Below are 19,471 nucleotides of genomic sequence, written 5' to 3'. Positions count from 1 at the left end.
AGTGCACTACCACTGAGCCCCAATCCCAGCCCAAAGATGGTTCTTTTTACAATATATGACAGCAGAATGCATTTTGATTCATTGTACACAATTGCAGCACAACTTTTCATTTCTCTGGTTGTATACTATGTAGTGTTGCACCATATGTGCAGTCATACATGTACCTAGGGTAATGATGTTTATCTCATTCCATCATTTTTCCTGTCTCCATGCCCCTTCCCCCTCACCCTCCCCTTGGCCCAATGAAATTTCCTCCATTTTTCCCATCTGTCCCCCACCCCTGTCCACCTCCATGGATCAGCATCCACTTATCAGAGAGAATATTTCGCCTTTGGATTTTTGGGATTGGCTTACTTTGCTTAGCATGATATTCTCCATCTCATCCATTTACCTGCAAATGCCATAATTTTATTCTCTTTTAATGCCGAGTAATATTCCATTGTGTACGTATACCACAGTTTCTTTATCCATTCATCTGTTGAAGGGCATCTGTGGTACTGGGGATATAGGTCAGTTGGTAGAGTGGTTGCCTCACATGCACAAGGCCATGAGTTCAATCCCCAGCAACCCCGCCCGCCCCCCCCCCCCCCCCCCGCAAAAAAAAAAAAAAAGATTCTGCTTTCATAAGATCATGGACATTTGGGATGTTTAGTGACTTAGAGTACTGGAGGGAGCAGTGAATCTGGATCCTTGGATTCAGAATCTATAAGTCCAGGTACATAAATATTTAAGTCTATCAGTAAAATTCAATGAAATTAAATAATTAAAATATTAAAATAATCATTTGGGGAATATTTATAACTAACTTATTTTTATAATGAAGTGTCTCAAATATAGATGAGAATATACATATATATGTACAGATTAAAGAAAGAGAATGAAACAGACCCTCAATAAAAATATTAGGACATTAGAAGCACCCTGGGTACTCCTTCTTGATAACACTGCTTTAGCTCCCACCAGCATAAACCATTATCCTGACTATTTTTAAAATCATTCTGTAGATATTTTAAATGTTTTTAGTACCTATATGTAGTAGAGTTTTGACCTCTTCTGGATGTTGTTCAAATTCAATCATAATATTTTGTGACTTAATTCATGCATGTTATGTTAATGTGAATAGTTGGCCTTATTTTTACTACTGTATTCTAGTCCATGAACTTGAATATCATGATTGATCTTTTGAATTGTTTTGCAGTAATTGCTATAATAAACAATTTCATTATGCCAATCCTTGAGCCTATGATTGATTATTGCTATTTTTTTACAAATGTGCTTTAAAGTACTATGATATGAATAATCTCAAAATCCTTGTAGAGCAAATGTTTTGAACTCCCTCTTAGTAATATCAAAGAGGATAATTCACCATGGGTTATATAGCTAGCAGGAGAAGTAGCATTTAAAGCCAGGAGATTCTTGCTTCCACATTCTTCCACCAAAGACTGCTATAGTCCTTTCTGGCTATCTGCCTTCCTCCTAGACTCACGATGGGGATGTTTTAGGGTTTGACCTCATCAAATTCCAAAGCCATTTTTAAAGTATTTTACATATTGCACAGTTTTATATATTCGGATTAATGTCTTGTATTTAAAGTTAGTATTTTTGCCATGCAGCACTGGGGTTTGTAGATTGATTAATAGGTGCTACTTTCTCATTTCCCACTACCTCTATTCAAGGGACACTCTGGAGCCTAAATATTTAACTGAATATTATAGGTAGTGCCAGAAATTAAGACCTAATCTAGAACAACCCTTAACCCATTTGGAATCTTATAGATGTCATGTGATGAAGGCAAAAATTTGGAATTTCTATCTCATGATAAATGGGTGAGACTGAGGGATGCCTTACTTGAGAAAAGAAACTTAAGGACATGGAATGAAATGAAATGAAATGAATTAGAGTTCTTGTTTGCCCCCGTGAGAAAAAAAAATATATCCAAAGACTGGGATTCATACAGAGGCAGATTTTTGTTCAATAATATGAGGGAACTGTTTTATAATTAGAATAGTTCTAAAATGGAACATGTGAACTTGTGATTTTTTAGTCATTGGGAACACATTCAAAGTAAAAACTAGACACCCACGTGTGAGCATATTGAACAGAAAAATCCTTTTGAGAAGAGGGTGTTGCTTAAAATCATTTATGAAAAGTGTTACTAACTGAAGCTAAGATTGTTTAAAGACCTTGAGTTAAAGTGAATTCTTTACTCAGTTGTAGACCTGTTTATAATTTCAGCAGAGTAAATCTCTGCTAGTCAGTCTACTTCCAAACATGCTTTGATATATACATAGTAGTGTCCTGTGACATAGTTTGAACTTGTGATTTCAGCTCTTGGCTAGAGATCCCTGGGTTCTCCCTGTTTCCTATCTCCTGATTTACTAATAACATAATTTAATTTTACTATTGTATTATCAGGTTCAAATAATTTTTGTATATTTTAGAAGGCCTTAGATTGTATTGTGTACATTTATTAATAATTTAATAAACATTTAATGACAACTTTATATTTTGCTAGCCACTCTGTCAGATATTAGATATAGAACATGAATATAAGATACTACCTTTTTTATACTTTTATTTTATTTATTTATTTTTATGTGGTGCTGAGGATCAAACCCAGATCCTTGGACATGCTAGGCAAGTGCTCTACCACTGAGCCACAATTCCAGCCCCTAGATACTACCTATTTTTGTGAAGCTTACAACCTCTAATGCTTTCTATCAGAAGTTGGCAGTAAGTTCTCATATGAATATATGATCCTAAGTTTTAAATTTATTTGGAAAAGTCAGATAAATTTAGTTAAATTCCTTTTGTTCCCAAGAAGGAATGAGCATCGTAATTCCCTGTTATCTAGAGTATAAGAATGGAAGCAAATTTTTGGATTGAAGCTAATAAAATAGTGTGACTTGCATAATTCCAAAAATATCGTCATTTCCCATTTCTGTTCTAAAATGAATAGCCAGGCAATGGTATCAACAATTTTCTTTTAGGAGACTTTCATCAAAAACTTCCACAAACTCCATTCAGTGGAACCATGCCTTCTGCAGATGATTTAGATGAAAGAGAGCCACCTTCACCTTTAGAAGCTGGTATTACATTGTATTTACCTGAATGAAAACCCATTAAACTAGTTGAAGTAGTAGCATATCATAAGATCTGAAAGATAGTATAATTTTAAAGAATCATTACTTTGCTGTGTAATAAACAAAAGCATCACACAGTAACTTAAATATATCCCAGTAATTATGTTCAAATATTAGTTGATAATGTACTAATCAGTTATCTGAAATACAAATAGAAGAATAAGTGGCAGGGTTAGGAATAACAGCTTAGTGGTAGAGTACTTGCTTAGCATGCACAAGGTCATAGGTTCAATTCCCAGCACCACACACACACACACACACACACACACACACACACACAAATACACACAAATAGCAACAAAATTAGAAGTATTGGCATGGTATTAAAATAGCAGGCTAGGTCTGATCTTCTTTCATAAACCCAGTACAATGACTAACTGTTAAAAGGAAGCATGCCTGAGAAAGTCTGAGAAATCTCCTTTGAAAGAAAGAGTATAAGAAACCAAGCAGGAAGAGTAGACTCAGTGTACTTCTTGAGAATAAGGAATGTTTTGGGTGTCGAAGGATATAAAAGTAAAGTCAGTTACCTTAGTGACTCAAATTAGACTCTCATAAATTAATTTTGTACATTTGATACCTATAATACCAATATAATATTAAAATATAATAAGCTAGATTGCCTGTTAAGTACAATATCATGTAGTATATTTTTTTGTCATTCTACCCTTCTTATATTTCTGTTATAAGAACCCAGTTCCCTTGGAGCATTTAAGAAACCATTGATGTCAAAGGCAGCTGTTACTCACAAGTTCCGAAAATTGAAATCCCCCTCAAAATGCAGATATTGTGAAGGCATTGTAGTGTTCCAAGGTGTTAAATGTAAGGAGGTAAGATATTTTTGGAGTCATATTGGCCCCCTTATTTTTTTGCTATATACTTTTTTTGTTATGGTTTTACTTATTAGGAGATGTGTGTGTATTCACACACATGTATTAAATATATATAAATTTGTTGTTTATACTCCTGGGAATTAAATTCAGGGTCTTACGCATGCCAGGCAAGCACTCTACCCCTGAGCAATATCCCCACCCCTTTTTAAATTGTGTTTTGAAATGGGGGTCTTTCTATGTTGAGCTGGCCTTCAACTTGTGATCTTCCTGTTTTAACCCCTCAAGTAGCTGGAATCATAGGCATATGCCATCACATCTGGCTCTGCCAGTACATTTTTAATAAAGTCCCACAGTTTATCTTCTATAGTTTTCTACTTTATTTTGCTGTTAAATGTATTTCATAAACTACAAGTAATACTTTTTAACTCATTTTTGTTGTTATTAGTCTGGCTGTAGTTTGCTTAGTTTTGAATAGTTTTAGGGTGAGTTAATCAGTTTTAAAATATCATTTTCTTGTAGTGTCTCCTTGTTTGTCATCATAAATGTATGGAAAACTTAGTTATCTTTTGTGGTCACCGGAAACTTCTGGGGAAAACACACTTATTTGGAGCAGAATTCACAAGAGTTACAAAAAAGGAGCCAGATGGCATTCCTTTTATACTCAAAATATGTGCTTCAGAGATTGAAAAGAGAGCCTTGTGTTTACAGGTATGTTGTTAACTCTTAAAATTCTAAAAACATAAATGCCTGTGTGATTTGTTTTAATGAAAAAGAGACTTTAAGAAAATCAATACTCTCAGTTTTTAATAACTGAATTTATTCACATTTATTTGGGAAATGTTAATTTGACTTTAACTTGTTTTTTTCCCTAAAATACTAGTACAAATTGAAGGAGATATATCAGATGTCTAAATTTAGCTCTTTGTACTGAAGTAGAATTTTTCATCATTTTTTTTCTTTTCTATTCAAGGGAATTTATCGTGTCAGTGGAAACAAAGCAAAAACTGCAAAACTGTGTCAAGCTTTGGAGAATGGAATGCATTTGGTAGACATGTCAGAATTTAATTCACACGACATCTGTGAAGCCTTAAAATTATACCTTCGACAGGTGAAGTTTTTATTGTAAACTACAACATAAAATAAAAAGAGCTAAAATATATTTTATATTTCATATAGTTTCATTGGCACAGATTATGTCTTTCTATTTTTTTGATTAGAGCATTATATTTATACATAGTAGCTCGGTTCATCCTGACAATTTCATACATGCATAAATCTGACTCACTCTACTTCGGTCCTCTTTTTTCCTCCCTTTATCTCCCCACTCCACTTCACTAATCCTCCCATGTTGATGTTTTTCTCATTATTAATGTACAGATCATAAAATGTATATAAAATATACGTACAATTTAAAGAACAATAATAATAAAATCAAATTCCACTTAAGAAAATAAAATATTACTATTCCTTGTACAAGACTTCCATGTACCTCTTCCATGTTGCAGCCTCCCAACTCCATCTTGGAGATCCCTCCTAACCATGTTAAAGGGATAAACATACAGGAATAAATAACACTCATTAAGTTTTTGTTATCTTTAAGTTTTAGAACACTGACTAAAAGCATAAATGTATCTGTATAAGTAAAGGCCAGTGTTCACACTGTTAGGAATATTCAATAAGTAGGACAGTATCTAGATCATAGTCTAGCTTTGCCTTCAGTGATGTTTCAAAATAGCTATTTTGGGAGGTTAGTAGGCAAGGCCATGAAGTTCATAATATTTGGGGCATCAGGCATAACTCTTCCTATAAGGTAGATACTAGAAGTCTAGCAGGAATATGGTCAGGGAGTGGGCTGTCCTATATTGTCATTTTTTATGTTTACTGTTATACCTGCGGTTTGCGGGAATAGGTAAACACACACACACACACACACACACACACACACATCTGTGGAGTGAAGTGATGTTGCTGGCTTTAGGCAGTGGCTTACAGAGGGATTACAGGAACTTAACTGGCATTTTGTCATGAGCCAAGTACAAAATGATTTGGGTCAGATTCAGCTGGCATCTATCCCTGGGTAAAAATGAAGAGATAATGATAGAGTCATGCTGATAAGTCCTTGATCTATCCACCATCTTTCCTACCCTCATGTCCTATTCCCTTACCTCCTTCCCCTTGACCCAGTCAAAAATCCTCTTTCTTCCTACAACATCATTGTTGTTCTTTTGCTCCCTTGCAGATCCTTTTTAATTTGGTTATTAGCTGTCATCCTGAGATCATTCTCCTCTCCTCTCTTTTGTGATGGAACACCTCTCCTGTTTTCCTTGTTTGGGGGGTATTCTGTTTTGGTTATGTCTGTCCTTTAAGTAGGATTAAATATTTGAAACCTGTTCATCCGTAAATGTTTTCCTACTGTCTTGACTAGAAATGGACTAGTGTAGATAGTGTGGGACTTTTTAGTATTGTAGGCTGGAAATTCTTTTTCCTCTGAATTTTGAAGGCAGGGTTTTTTTTGGTTGTTGTTGTTCTGTTCACACCGTGAATCCGTCTTATTTCATTCCTAACTCTGTGCCTATTGTTTTGTCCCTCTATAGCTAATAGAATCTCTCCCATGCCACATTATTCTAAGACTTTACAGTGATGAATAATGATGTGGATATATTTCCATCCACTATTCTGGCCACTCCATGAGCTCTGATAGTTGTCAGTGCTTTAGTTCTTTGAACTTTTCTTGATTTTTATTGCCCATTCCCCCCTCTTTCTTTGTACTCTCTAGTTGAAGCTCTTGTTTGCATACTCAATAACCCATAAATGGTTCTCTAGTTCCCTTACCTTTCTTCTATTCTTCTTCTTTCTTTCTTCAATAACTTTCTAAGACATTTCCTCAGCTTTATCTTCTTGACTAATATAAATTACTTCATTCCTAAGATCATATTTTAATTTTCAAGAATTATGATTTTCTATTCCTTTGTGGATAGTCATAGATTTTTTTGTAAGGGTTCTTTTCTCTATTTAGCCTCTAACCCTCTGTATAAATACAATGTGACCCTCATATATAACATTAAATTTTCTATAGCCATATAAAATTTTAAAAATAGGTAAAGTTAATTTTAATATATTATTTAACATTTTGAATATTATTTTAAAATTATGAGATATTTATTTATTGATTTATATTTGAGCTCTTAGTCTTTGAAATCTAGTGTCTATTTTTTCATTTAGAGCACATCTTAATTTTGATCAGTTGTACTTCCAGTACTTTTTCACCATATATGACTAGTGTTCAGCATATTGACAGCATAGTTTTAGACCTTCAATTTGTTTTTTTTATACCCATTTTGATTTTTGTCTTTAATGATGTCTAGTTATGTTAGATTTTGGACTTGAAATCTCTTTGGAAGCTCTTGAACACATCAAGGCTTTTTAAAACTTGGAACTTTATTATAAAGTGGTCTAGATGGACTGTTTGATATATGCCTGATTACATGTCTCTAGTTCCCTGCTCTTGGACTGGTTTGATCCCCCCTGGAAAAGGGTTTTCCTTGCCTAGAGATATGGTACCAATACTGTGGGAGCCAGGGTGGGAACGATGATTGCAGGAGCTGTGCAGACAGCCAACAAATCCCCATTTTCAGACAGTCACCTCTCTGTTCCTTAGGTTTGGCATTGCCCCTATTCAGAGAGCCTCTGTATCATGTTGCCCAGAGAAAACATTTCCAGATTTTTAGGAAGGAGATTGCTCGAGAACATGGAGTGGAGACAGGATTCTATAGAGAGCTAAGCTGTCTCAGCTGGCCCACCTGCACCCTACCCCAAGGTCAGAGGACCTGGTACTTATTGTCCAAATCCCTTTAGGATTCTGAAAATCATGTTGAATGATAAGGGGTCAGCTTTCTTGGAACTATTGCATCAGGACTTGTTAATCTGCTCTTCTATTTGTGAATTGTTGCTTTTGTTTTCTCTATTTTCCTAGTCCTCATTGGCCTACTGTATTTTAGTGGGGTTGCAGGAGAGAAAGAAATTAAGTATTAATTGCCAGATCTACAATGTTATTTCAGGAAAGTATTGATAACTCTTTAATCACATTTTACAGATACCTCAACTGAGAAATGGAGGTTGATACCTTTGAATGACTATAAGTCTCATAATGTGTCATCCTTTATTTCTTTTATTAGCCAGTCAAGAAGAGGAGATGAATTGGGTCCAATATGATAAACTTGCATTCTGTTTTAGGAATTTTGTATGTCCAAGACTTTTATGTGGGAAACTGCTCAATTCTTGAAATAGTGTTAGAGAGTAGCCTTCATTATTACCTAAAGCTCCAAGAGGTTAAGTGACTTGCTTCAGACCCCAGAGTGGTGAGGATATAAACTGATCACAGGGCAACACCCTAACCTTCTACAGATAATATAGGACATCAAGTAGCCAAAGGTACACTGAAATGATAAAAAAAATCATTTGAGTAACTCTTACTAATTGTTGATTTTTAACAAAAAAGAGATATTTTTAATGTAATTTAATGTAATTTTTAATGTAATTTTATTTCTTTAGCTCCCGGAACCATTGATTTTATTCCGATGGTACAAGGAATTTATGGACCTTGCACAAGAGATCCAACATATTAATGAAGAGCAAGATACCAAAAATGATAACCCCAAGGAGAAAACATACCCAAATACGTGTGTAGAAATAAACCGAATTCTTCTAAAAAGCAAGGTCCTTCTAAGACAATTGCCAACATCAAATTTTAACAGTCTTCATTACCTTATCATACATCTTAAACGGTATGAATTTTTATACTGTCTTAACCATTTTTAATTGTACAGTGCAATAGTATTAAGTACATTTATACTGTTGTGGTATTGTTTTCAAAGTGATTGTTTCATTTTTTATGATGTTTTTATTTTGTGTTGGGAAAGGAAGACATTGAATATATGTTCATGCAGCCAACACTGTTCCCTCAGATACCCCCTGTATGTCAGGCTCTGGCTGGGCAAAACATCATGGAAACACAGGGTTTCTGTTTGTGGGCTCATCATCTTGGGAGACAGATCTGTATATAACCACAGTACAGCATCATCCTTTTTCTAGTAGCTGTGCACAGCATGAAGGCATGCAGAGGAAGTCTGGGATTAGGGGTAAAACAGAGGAGGCAAGCCCTTTAGTCAGATTTTAAGAACTGAGTGGGATTTGGTAGAGAATGTGCAAACGAGCATACTAGGCAGAGGATAACAGACATGGAGACACAAGAAAACATTTTACATTTGGAAAATATAATTTAATTAGGCTATAATATAGCAAGAAGTAGCAGGAACTGAGCTACCTACAGGCCTGATAAGAAAATCTATGTACCTGACAGATGAGTTGACCATATTATTTCTGTAACCACTAAAGACTTGTAATCAGGAATTTCACATGCTCAGATTTTCCTGATAGATTTTTCTGATAGCAATATGAAAAATGCGTTGGAGGGGAGGCCTTTTGTAATTCAGATCTCCTTTTTTAAAAATTTATTTAAAAAATTTTTATTAGTTCTAATTAGTTATACATGACAGTAGAAAGCTTTTCGATCCATTATACACAAATGGAGCATAACTTTTCATTTCTCTGGTTGTACATGATATAGAATTGCGCCAAATATGCAGTCATACATGCATCTAGGGTAGTGATGTTCGTCTCATTCCACCATCTTTCCTACCCTCATGTCCTATTCCCTTACCTCCTTCCCCTTGACCCAGTCAAAAATCCTCTTTCTTCCTACAACATCATCTGCATTATGGATCAGCATCCACTTATCAGAGAGAACATTTGGCCTTTGGTGTTTTGGGATTGTCTTACTTTACTTAGCATGATATTCTCCAACTTCATCCACTTACCTGCAAATGCCATAATCTAATTCTCTTTTAATGCTGAGTAACATTCCATTGTGTATATATGCACCACATTTTATTTATCCATTCATATATTGAAGGGCATTGAATTATTCCATGAAATAGAAAAGGAGGGAACCCTTCCAAATTCATTTTATGAAGCTAGTATCATTCTGATACCAAAACCAGGCAGAGATACATCAAGGAAACAAAATTTCAGACCAATATCTCTGATGAACATAGATGCAAAAATTTTCAATAAAATTCTGGCAATCCCATACAAAAACATATTTAAAAAATAGCACACCATGATCAAGTGGGGTTTATTCCAGGGATGCAAGATTGATTCAACATACAGAAATCAATAAATTAATTAATCACACTAATAGACTTAAAGAAAATAATCATACGATTATATCAATTGATACAGAGAAAGCATTTGACAAAATACAGCACCCCTTTTATGTTCAAAACACTAGAAAAACTAGGGAAGTAGGAATATACCTCAACATTGTAAAAGCTATCTTTGCTAAACCTAAGGCTAACATTATTCTAAATGGAGAAAAATTGGAAGCATTTCCTCTAGAAATTGGAACAAGACAGGGATGCCCTCTTTCACCACTTCTATTCAACATAGTCCTTGAGACTCTAGCCAGATGAACGAAATTAAAGGGATATGAACAGGGAAAGAAGAACTCAAGCTATCATTATTTGCTGATGACATGATTCTATCCTTAGGGGATCCAAAAAACTCCACTAGAAAACTAGAATTAATAATAAATCAATTTGGCAAAGTAGCAGGATATAAAATCAATACCCATAAATCCAATGCATTCCTATACATCAGTGATGAATCCTCTGAGAGAAATTAGGAAAACTACCCCATTCATGATAGCGTCAGATCTCCTTGAATAGTCGTAGAACTAAAAAGCAGCGAGTGCTTGAAGTAAAACCAGAACATTGATAGTAGCAGTAGAACAGAGAGATGTTCAGGAGAGAGAATCATCTAGGCTAGAAAACTAGCTGTCAGGGGCTGGGAGTGTGACTAGTTTGTGAGACACTAGGTTTAATACTCAGCACTGCATAAAAAAATAAATAAAATAAAGGTAACTAACTAAAAATATTTTTTAAAAAAGAAAACTGTGGGCTGTGAGAGAAATTGACAGTGATGTTTCAGTTTCCAGAAACTGGGAGTATATACAAAGATGGAGCAATTTTTTAAGGGGTATTTTTTTTTCTTCTGCTGGTAAGAGTTCAGTAGTTCCTTCTATTTACATGAATTTTATCCTAATATAGTACTCTGAAACTCAGTTTGGTGTCTGGTATTATGATCAAACAAATGATTCTTTTCCTAGACCCACCAAACTTGACCCTTGACAAATGTTTTGTAGACTTCTATAGCCCATGTTTTCTTGACCCTTCTCAATTCATAGTAAACTACCATTAAGGACCTCTAATAGGCAAATCTCATATACTTTATGTGTTCTTCTTTTCAGGGTAGTAGACCATTCTGAAGAAAACCTGATGAATTCAAAAAACTTGGGAGTGGTATTTGGACCATGTCTCATGAGGCCAAGACCTGCAGCCGCTCCTGTTACTATCTCCTCCTCCCTTGCTGCATATGCCAATCAGGCCCTGTTGGTAGAGTTTCTCATTACCAACTCACAGATGATCTTCGATGAGTTCCTAGAGTCACAAAATGTTACATGTAGTACAAGTGTTATTGCACCTCTGGTGGATAAAAGCTGTCCTTCCAAACCCATGATATCACCAGAACATTCCACAAAGTCACAATATTTTTCTTCAAAGGAAGTGAGTTTTGATTATTATAGAATTACATTAGAACTATGTGATGTTTATGTTAATAACTTAACAGTCTTTGAACTTTTTATTTTGAGGTGTATTTTGCTTTTTCAGTTTAAATTTTTTTTTGCATTAATAGGATATTCACACTGCAGACAGTGAAAGTGAAAATTTTGAATCGGCTACATCATTTGAGGAATCAGAATGGAAGCAAAATGCATTGGAAATATGTGATGCACATCTCATTGGTGAGTGGTCATGTAACATATATGTTTATATATTTTCAAACTTTGCAAATAAGTCTTGATTAAAAACCAAGGTGAATGAAGTTGAGGGAAGTTCAAACTTCAAGGTTTTATTAGTTAACTTTGCTAGCCATTGAGAAAGTTTAATGAATGTCATTTAAATGAATATCATTTTTTTGTTTCTTTCTTGTAAGGAGATATCTTGGAATTCATTTTTGTTCTCCTTCTGAGATTTGTTTTTATTTTTACTTCTTGTCATCAATTAAAGTCAAGGAAGAAATAAAGTGGACTCCTGAAACTCAAAAAAATAGACTCCTAAAGGTTTTTGATGTCCCTTTACCTGTGGCCGAACTTAGCACATTAAGCACACATGTCTTCCATTTTCTTGGCCCAGTCCTTTTGTTCATTGTTTTTTTGTTAATTTTATTTCAGTGAATGGTTTCTGTTAAGGTGATCAAAAAGCTTCCATTTGTTACTGTTTTACTGGAGCTAAATTCCAATTTTTTCAAAATATAGCCATATATGTTAAATTGATGTCTAAAATTAATTAAATATCAATGAATGTGGCCTGACAAAGTCTGAAAACAAAGGGAGTCAATTATCTATCTGCTAAGAAAAGCACTGGACTCACTGATTCCATTTATCTGATTTGATCTTATTAGCACTTCTGTGCTATGAACCTGGGCCTCATTTAAGCCATAGCTAACAGTCTGAGGAAGGTTAATAATGCCAAGAGTCATGTCCCTAAATTATTATTGATTCAAAATTTGAACCTCATCCTGTCTCATTCCTAAATGTAACCTTATTTCACTGTCCAAGGAAATTGGAATCCCAAGTAGGTATAGTAATAACAATAAATAGTGTTTAAATATTGTCAAGTTTTCCTTACATACCAAGTAAATCTAAGCCTGTTCTTTAGTATATCCTTTAGTATATCATTAAGACCACATGCCAACATAGCTCCATATAGGAGTCTGTCCTGACAGAGGAAGGCAGGAAGGGCTAGTGCAATGGACTTGCCCAGGGCAGAACTGGAGCAGAAGCTGAGCCAGCACCCAGGCAGCTGGCTGCAGAGCCTGCACTCTTCATGATGCTAGAATTCTGCAGGACTGTAACTATGGTCTGGTGTTTACCATCCAACCACAATGGCTCAGCTCCCTTCTATCAATGTGGAGAAGGGCCCAGGACAGCAAATCACATGAGCAGTGCCTGGGAACCAGGGAAGAGAGGCCAGCAGCCTCAGGTGAAGAAGGAGGTTAGATGAGATGATAACCTGCAAGTGATGCTGGTGTGCATCTGTCTGCAAACCACTGCCCAAGGATGTGGGAGAAGGACCAGGTGGCAGGGATGAGAACCATGGGCTATGAACAGGGCCATTGGAAAGCCGTCAGACCACTGGCAAGGCACATAGTTTGTCTGATGTTTCTCAGCAGGGAGAAGAGGATCTTGGCCAGAGGGCTGCACCTTTCTAGCAACAGGAGCTTCTGGGGTACATGCAGCAAAGACAGAGTGGGAGATGCTAGGATTCTAGGTGAGAAAACAGGGACCTTGGGACCAGACTAGAGGAGAAAGAGAAGGAAGTATATCTGGAGTCACCAGAACCAGTAGCAGAATGGCAATTTTGACAGCTCTTCAACCTTCCTTTGACCAGAGGATGTTGCCATGTATTAATGGATCAGCTGGGAGAGGGTCCAAGTCCTCTCTGGTGTGTTGCCCTCAGTATGGACAGAATGTAGCTGGAAAGCAGATGAAGTGAGGAGGCAAAGTTCTTGGAATTCAGGACATGACTTTGATTGGTCTATAGAATAGTGTTACTGTTTTGCGGTTACCAGTGTCTGCCTGTTGAAATCAGCACTGTCTTAACCCAGAAAATATTCATTCATAGGTAATATATTAAAACAAGTTACTTCAGGAAGAGTTAATTTTTTTGTTATTGTTTTATTTAACCAACACATGATGTGCTTTGTGGTTATTTATTGTATTGATTTAGATAATTTTTTTAAAAAGTAAGGATTTAATTCAAAATGTACCTTTAATGCTATGTGAATTTGTAATTCCTCTGCATCGATGACTGAGAATATCATGTTGGGAAAAATATATAAGACTATGTTGTTTTTGAGAGAGGACCATTTATAACTAATCACACTTCATTACTAACCAAGCTCCATGAAGTTAAAAAAAATTCTTTCTTTTTCAGATAACAAAGAACTTGAATCATTATCCCGAAAGATGGATGATATGTGTAAAACCACTGAACCACTTAGTTTGAAATCTGATGTGGCAACGAACAACATACAGAGGCATACACCAACCACCAAGATTGGACATGCAATTTTGTCTGTAGATAGGTTCCATCTTGCAAGCTCTCCTAGTGAGAGAAACAGCAGAAATGTGGGAAATGTAAATTCAGACAAGTTTTGCAAGAATCTTGCTTTTGAAGGACTTAATAGAAAAGATACCCCTACTACTGTTTGTTCCAAATTTTATGGCTTTGATCAGCAGTTTCCACAAAAAACTCAGGGACAACAATGTGAACAAAAGAACTTAACTGGCAGGAGTGCAGTGATTGTGCCTAGTGCACTCCAGGAAAAAATGACAGTGAGCATCAGAGTTAGTGGTGACCATTCCATTGGTGCTACAAAGCCCAGCATGCCAGCCAGATCAGCAAGAGAGGCATCAGAAAGACGGTCCTCTCATTCTTACCATCTTGTTCCTGCAAGAGCAGCAAGAACACTGCAGCCCCATCACTGGACAACATTTTACAAACCACGTACCCCGACCAGCAAAGTCAGGGGGACTGAGGAGAGACCAGCTTCACCTTCAGCAACAGTGCCTCCTAGCACAGCTCTTACTCCCCTGAGTCATGTGGAGAAATCTGTTCCAGAGGCAGACAGCACATCAGCGTATGCTTTGAAGCCAGCTCCTGAGCCTAAAGAGCACTCTGAAGAGCACGGCAGGCCTGACGTGAATCCAATGTGCCAGGGCCTCAGGCTAAAACAAATGGAAGAGTTACAAGACCTTGAAGCTGAAATCCCACAGTTTGTGTAGGTTGTCAAAATTCAGTTTTTCTTTTTCTTGTTTCGTTTTTACGTGTTGCGTTTATTTTTTGAAAGAACGTTTTGACAGAACCCCTTTTGTATAGGATGGCCAAAGTGTGTATTTTGCCTTTTGGCCTTGTATCGTGTTTGCTAGTCATATAGAATGGTAGTGTTTTAGTCATATAGAATGATAGTGCGTCACTGGTATTATCTTTAAATTCTGTGTTTTTGAAGTTTTGTATAAAATAAGTATTGTGATTTTAAAATTTCAAATGATTTTCCCTATAAAATGATCCATTTAAATGCATCCCTTATATATGATATTGTTCTCAACAAATAGGTGTGGTAGGGGATAACCAGATTTATTATGGAGTGAAACTAAGTGCTTATTTATAAAATGTTTCTGAATGCAAGTGCCTGAAAAATCTTTATAGGGTTTGAATATATTTTTTCCCATACAATATTATAGTGAATCTTTGACCACTTTTGTTACAGCTTACACACATACATATGGTATGTTATTTTTCAATTGGCAATTAACTTTATATAAATATTAATTATATAATGGCCCCAAAGCTTGCTAATCTGTATCTAATTGCATTCTAATTGTCAGTTTTTAGATGTGGTAGTCAATTAAATTGTAGAAAGAAAATGCACTTAAATACCAAAAAGTTTGGAACTGTCATAAACTAAAAGTTTATACAGATGAAGTTAAGGGGTAAAACATCATCAAATATATCAAAACCATCTAAAGCCAAATAAGATATAACTAAAGTATATAATTTAAATTATTGCATATTTAAATATAAATATCATATTATATTAATATACTATTATATAATTCAATTTAAATTATATGTAATTGTATAATTCATATAATACATTATATAATATGTTAATATAAATTATAGTAATATAAATAATAATATAATAATTATATTATCACAAGTAATATAGATTAATATAATTTATATTATTATGATAGTATAAATTATAATGTCATATAATATAATATATTTTAAATTATATAGTTATATCTTATTAGGTTTTAGATAGTTTTAATACATTTGAGAGTTTTTTTACAACTTAGTTTCATCTGTATAAATTTTATTTTATGACATTTTCAAACTTTTTGATATTTTCTATAACGGTCTAAACAAATGCCTACTTTATATCCGCAGCAGGTCTCCAAGGTGAACAGCTGCTGGCATGTTGGAACAATGTAGCAGAAGTTGTCAGAAAAGTTACCACGCGGAAAACTGGCTTGTGGCGGCCAAGTGTTCATAGTGATGTCGCTTTTTGATCCTTCGATGTCGGCTCTTCCTATCACTGTGAAGCAGAATTCACCAAGCGTTGGATTGTTCACCCACTAATAGTAAATGTGAGCTGGGTTTAGACTGTTGTGAGACAGGACTTTGGGATCTATTTCCTTCTCCCAACGATGGTGGAACTATGACAAAGGTGATGGTATTGGAGATTTGGAACTTTTTGGTTTTTTGTTTTCCTCCTGGATGGCTGTCAAACCTGCAGCAGCACACACTCAAAGTGGAGAATCTCTAAAGGATCTGCAGGGAAAGTGTGGACAAGGAGGATTCAGTTCCAGAGACTCTTGCCACGAGATGGAAAATCTGCCCACCGACCTCCACTCATTTATTCTGGAAAATGAAAACACAGAGTTTAAATACCTAATACCAATAAAGACAGGACAAAATGCAAAAAAAAAAAAAAAAAATGCCTACTTTAGAAATTTTTAAATTCAATGCATTTTCTCTTGATATTGTGTGGGTTTTGTTAAAACCATTCCTTTTGTATGAAATGTTTTGACTTATAAATCATTTTACATACTTTTTCTACCTGGACTGTCAACCAGTGAAAATGTATATTTCATTAGAATTGAGCAAAACTTACTTAAGTTTATTTTGAGAGTATAGTAACTCTCATTGTTTAGAATTTGAGAGGTGTACATGACTGGATCTGTTTCATGTATAAAATACCCAGTTTTATAACGATTTTCTGGGTTTCATCATTTTATGAATAGTATGTAAAAGGAACAAAAATAAAATAGCCTGTTTTTGTATGTGTGGAGTATTTTTCTGCTCAGTGTTTTTGTGATTATGACATGTTGTAATTGATTAAAAAATGATATCTATAGGTTTATACACACACATATATATTTAAATTGTTTCAAGTATTTCAAGTTATTGTGGCTTCTCTGAATACCAACAATTTTAAATACCAACAAGTGATACTTTTAATATTATTAACCATTGACTCAGTGGTCAACACTTGGGCTCTATATCACTTGACTATAATGTGAAATGTGTTTTATGGCATGTTGTCTTATAGTTCTCTGTAATATTAAGAACTAAGGAGAAATGAATAAACAGCCTTTTTATGCTAAAGCGTTTTTTTTAAGTCTTCCTTATACAAAGTACAATCATATTGACATGAAAATCTAAAAGAAAATCAGAACTAACATTTATTGAGCCCCTTCTGTGTACTAAAACTCTACCAACTTGAAATTTCACAGCAACCTATAATGGGTAAGTAAGCATTTTATGATTTCTGTGTTAGGGATGAGGAACCTGATGCTTAATTAAGTGACATGCTTTTAAGTTCCACAACCAAATCTTAAATACAGGGCTGTCAAATTTTGATGGTTAGTACTTCTTTTTTTTTTTTGTACTAGGGATTGAACTCAGAGGCTCTTGGCCACTGAGCCAAATCTCCAGCACTATTTTGTATTTTACTTGGAAACAGGGTCTCAATGAGTTGCTTAGTGCCTTGCTTTTGCTGAGGCTGGCTTTGAACTTATGATCCTTCTTCCTCAGCCTCCCAGTGGGATTACAGGCATGTACCACTGCACCAGCTGGTTAGTGCTCCTAATGACTGTGATTACTAAATAATAGCAGGAAACACTGAAAAATAGAAAATGCATCTTTAGATATTTCTATTGTAAAATACACTTAAAATTTCCATTTGAACCATTTTTAAGTGTACAGATCAGTGGCACTAATATATTCACATTGTTCTGTGACTATAAGTGTCCATTTCCAGAACCTTTTCATCATCCTGTAATAAAACTTACAGACTTTAAACTCCTTCAGTTTTAATATGTGGATACCACCCCGTCAGAGCATACAGACCTTACAAGTGAGAGTGGCACTGTCATGTCCTTTCTGCCTTTAGGGCCTCCTGGGGATCTTCTTGTTCAGCTTGGAGCCTTCAGCCTGAATGTTCCAGCTTCCTGGAGGCACTGAAGCAAGTGTCTCCTGAGAAGAGGTTGCTGTTTCTAGAATACCCAGAGCTTACACAGTGCCCTGCTACCCAATAATGTGGTAGAAACTGTTCATTGGAAAATTGTCTTAGGACACTTGGAAACAGATGTGAGCAAGGGGAAAGGGCATCATGGAGATTCCGTTTAGAGCTGCCAGGCCACCAGAAAGCTTTGTGCAAAGCATATTGTTCAAGTTTATGAGAAGTGTTTGTGGAGAGTTGATTATACTTTCCCTCCATGGGCCTATTTTACATGCTGAGAATTAATTAGAGTTTATGAGTATTTTAAACTACTTTTGATGTACTGTGTTGGTATGATTATGTGAGTAGACAATTCAGTTAATATCTGTAGTTTAGTAAAGTTACATTCACAATTAGTTTGTAGACACCTGTTGTGTTCCTGGATATGGACATCTAACAAAAATTAAGGTCTAAAATTACAATTATCTTATATCAGACAAAGGTGCCAAAATCATGCATTGGAGAAAAGATAGCCTCTTCAAAAAATGGTGTTTGGAAAACTGGAAATCCATTTACAACAAAATGAAATTAAACCTGTATCTCTCACCATGCACAAAACTCAACTCAAAATGGATCAAGGACCTAGGAATAAAACCAGAGACCTTGCAACTAATAGAAGAAAAAGTAGGCCTTAATCTCCATCACGTGGGATTAGGCTCCAACTTCCTTAATAAGACTCCTTTGGTACAGAATTAAAATCAAGAATCAATAAATGGGATGGACTCAAACTAAAAAGTTTCTTCTCAGTAAAAGAAACAATCTGTGAGGTAAATAAAGAGTCCACATCTTGGAAGCAAATTTTTACCCCTCACACATCAGATAGAGCAATAATCTCTAGGGTATATAAAGAACTCAAAAAGTTAAGCACCCAAAAACCAAATAACCCAATCAATAAATGGGCCAAGGACATGAACAAATACTTCTCAGAAGATAATATACAATCAATCAACAAATATATGAAAAAATGTTCATCATCATCTAGCAATTAGAGAAATGCAAATCAAAACCACTCTAAGATTTCATCTCACTCCCATTACAATGGCAGCTATTATGAATATAAACAACAATAAGTGTTGGTGAGGATATGGGGGAAAAGGTACACTCATATACTGCTGGTAGGACTGCAAATTGGTGCAGCCAATATGGAAAGCAGTATGGAGATTCCTTGGAAAATTGGGAATGGAACTACCATTTCACCCAGCTATCCCTCTCCTCCGTCTATACCCTAAGGACTTAAAAACAGCA

General features: G+C 35.3%; 1 protein-coding gene across 1 annotated transcript in view; it reads left to right on the top strand.

The window, feature by feature from the left end:
* Window positions 1-14,939, top strand: part of LOC143403956 (rho GTPase-activating protein 29-like) — a 55,564-nt gene extending 40,625 nt beyond the window's left edge. Inside the window, 10 exon segments of the mRNA XM_076862298.1 lie at window positions 613-661; window positions 663-715; window positions 2,991-3,089; window positions 3,831-3,970; window positions 4,493-4,681; window positions 4,944-5,081; window positions 8,525-8,757; window positions 11,340-11,655; window positions 11,786-11,894; window positions 14,089-14,939. Of these exon segments, the coding sequence (XP_076718413.1) occupies window positions 613-661; window positions 663-715; window positions 2,991-3,089; window positions 3,831-3,970; window positions 4,493-4,681; window positions 4,944-5,081; window positions 8,525-8,757; window positions 11,340-11,655; window positions 11,786-11,894; window positions 14,089-14,939 (2,177 nt within the window).
* Window positions 14,940-19,471: the final 4,532 nt, after the last annotated feature.

This window comes from Callospermophilus lateralis, chromosome 7 (assembly GCF_048772815.1).
Source record: "Callospermophilus lateralis isolate mCalLat2 chromosome 7, mCalLat2.hap1, whole genome shotgun sequence".
NCBI classification, from domain to species: domain Eukaryota; kingdom Metazoa; phylum Chordata; class Mammalia; order Rodentia; family Sciuridae; genus Callospermophilus; species Callospermophilus lateralis.
This window is presented reverse-complemented; position numbering and strand designations above follow the sequence as displayed.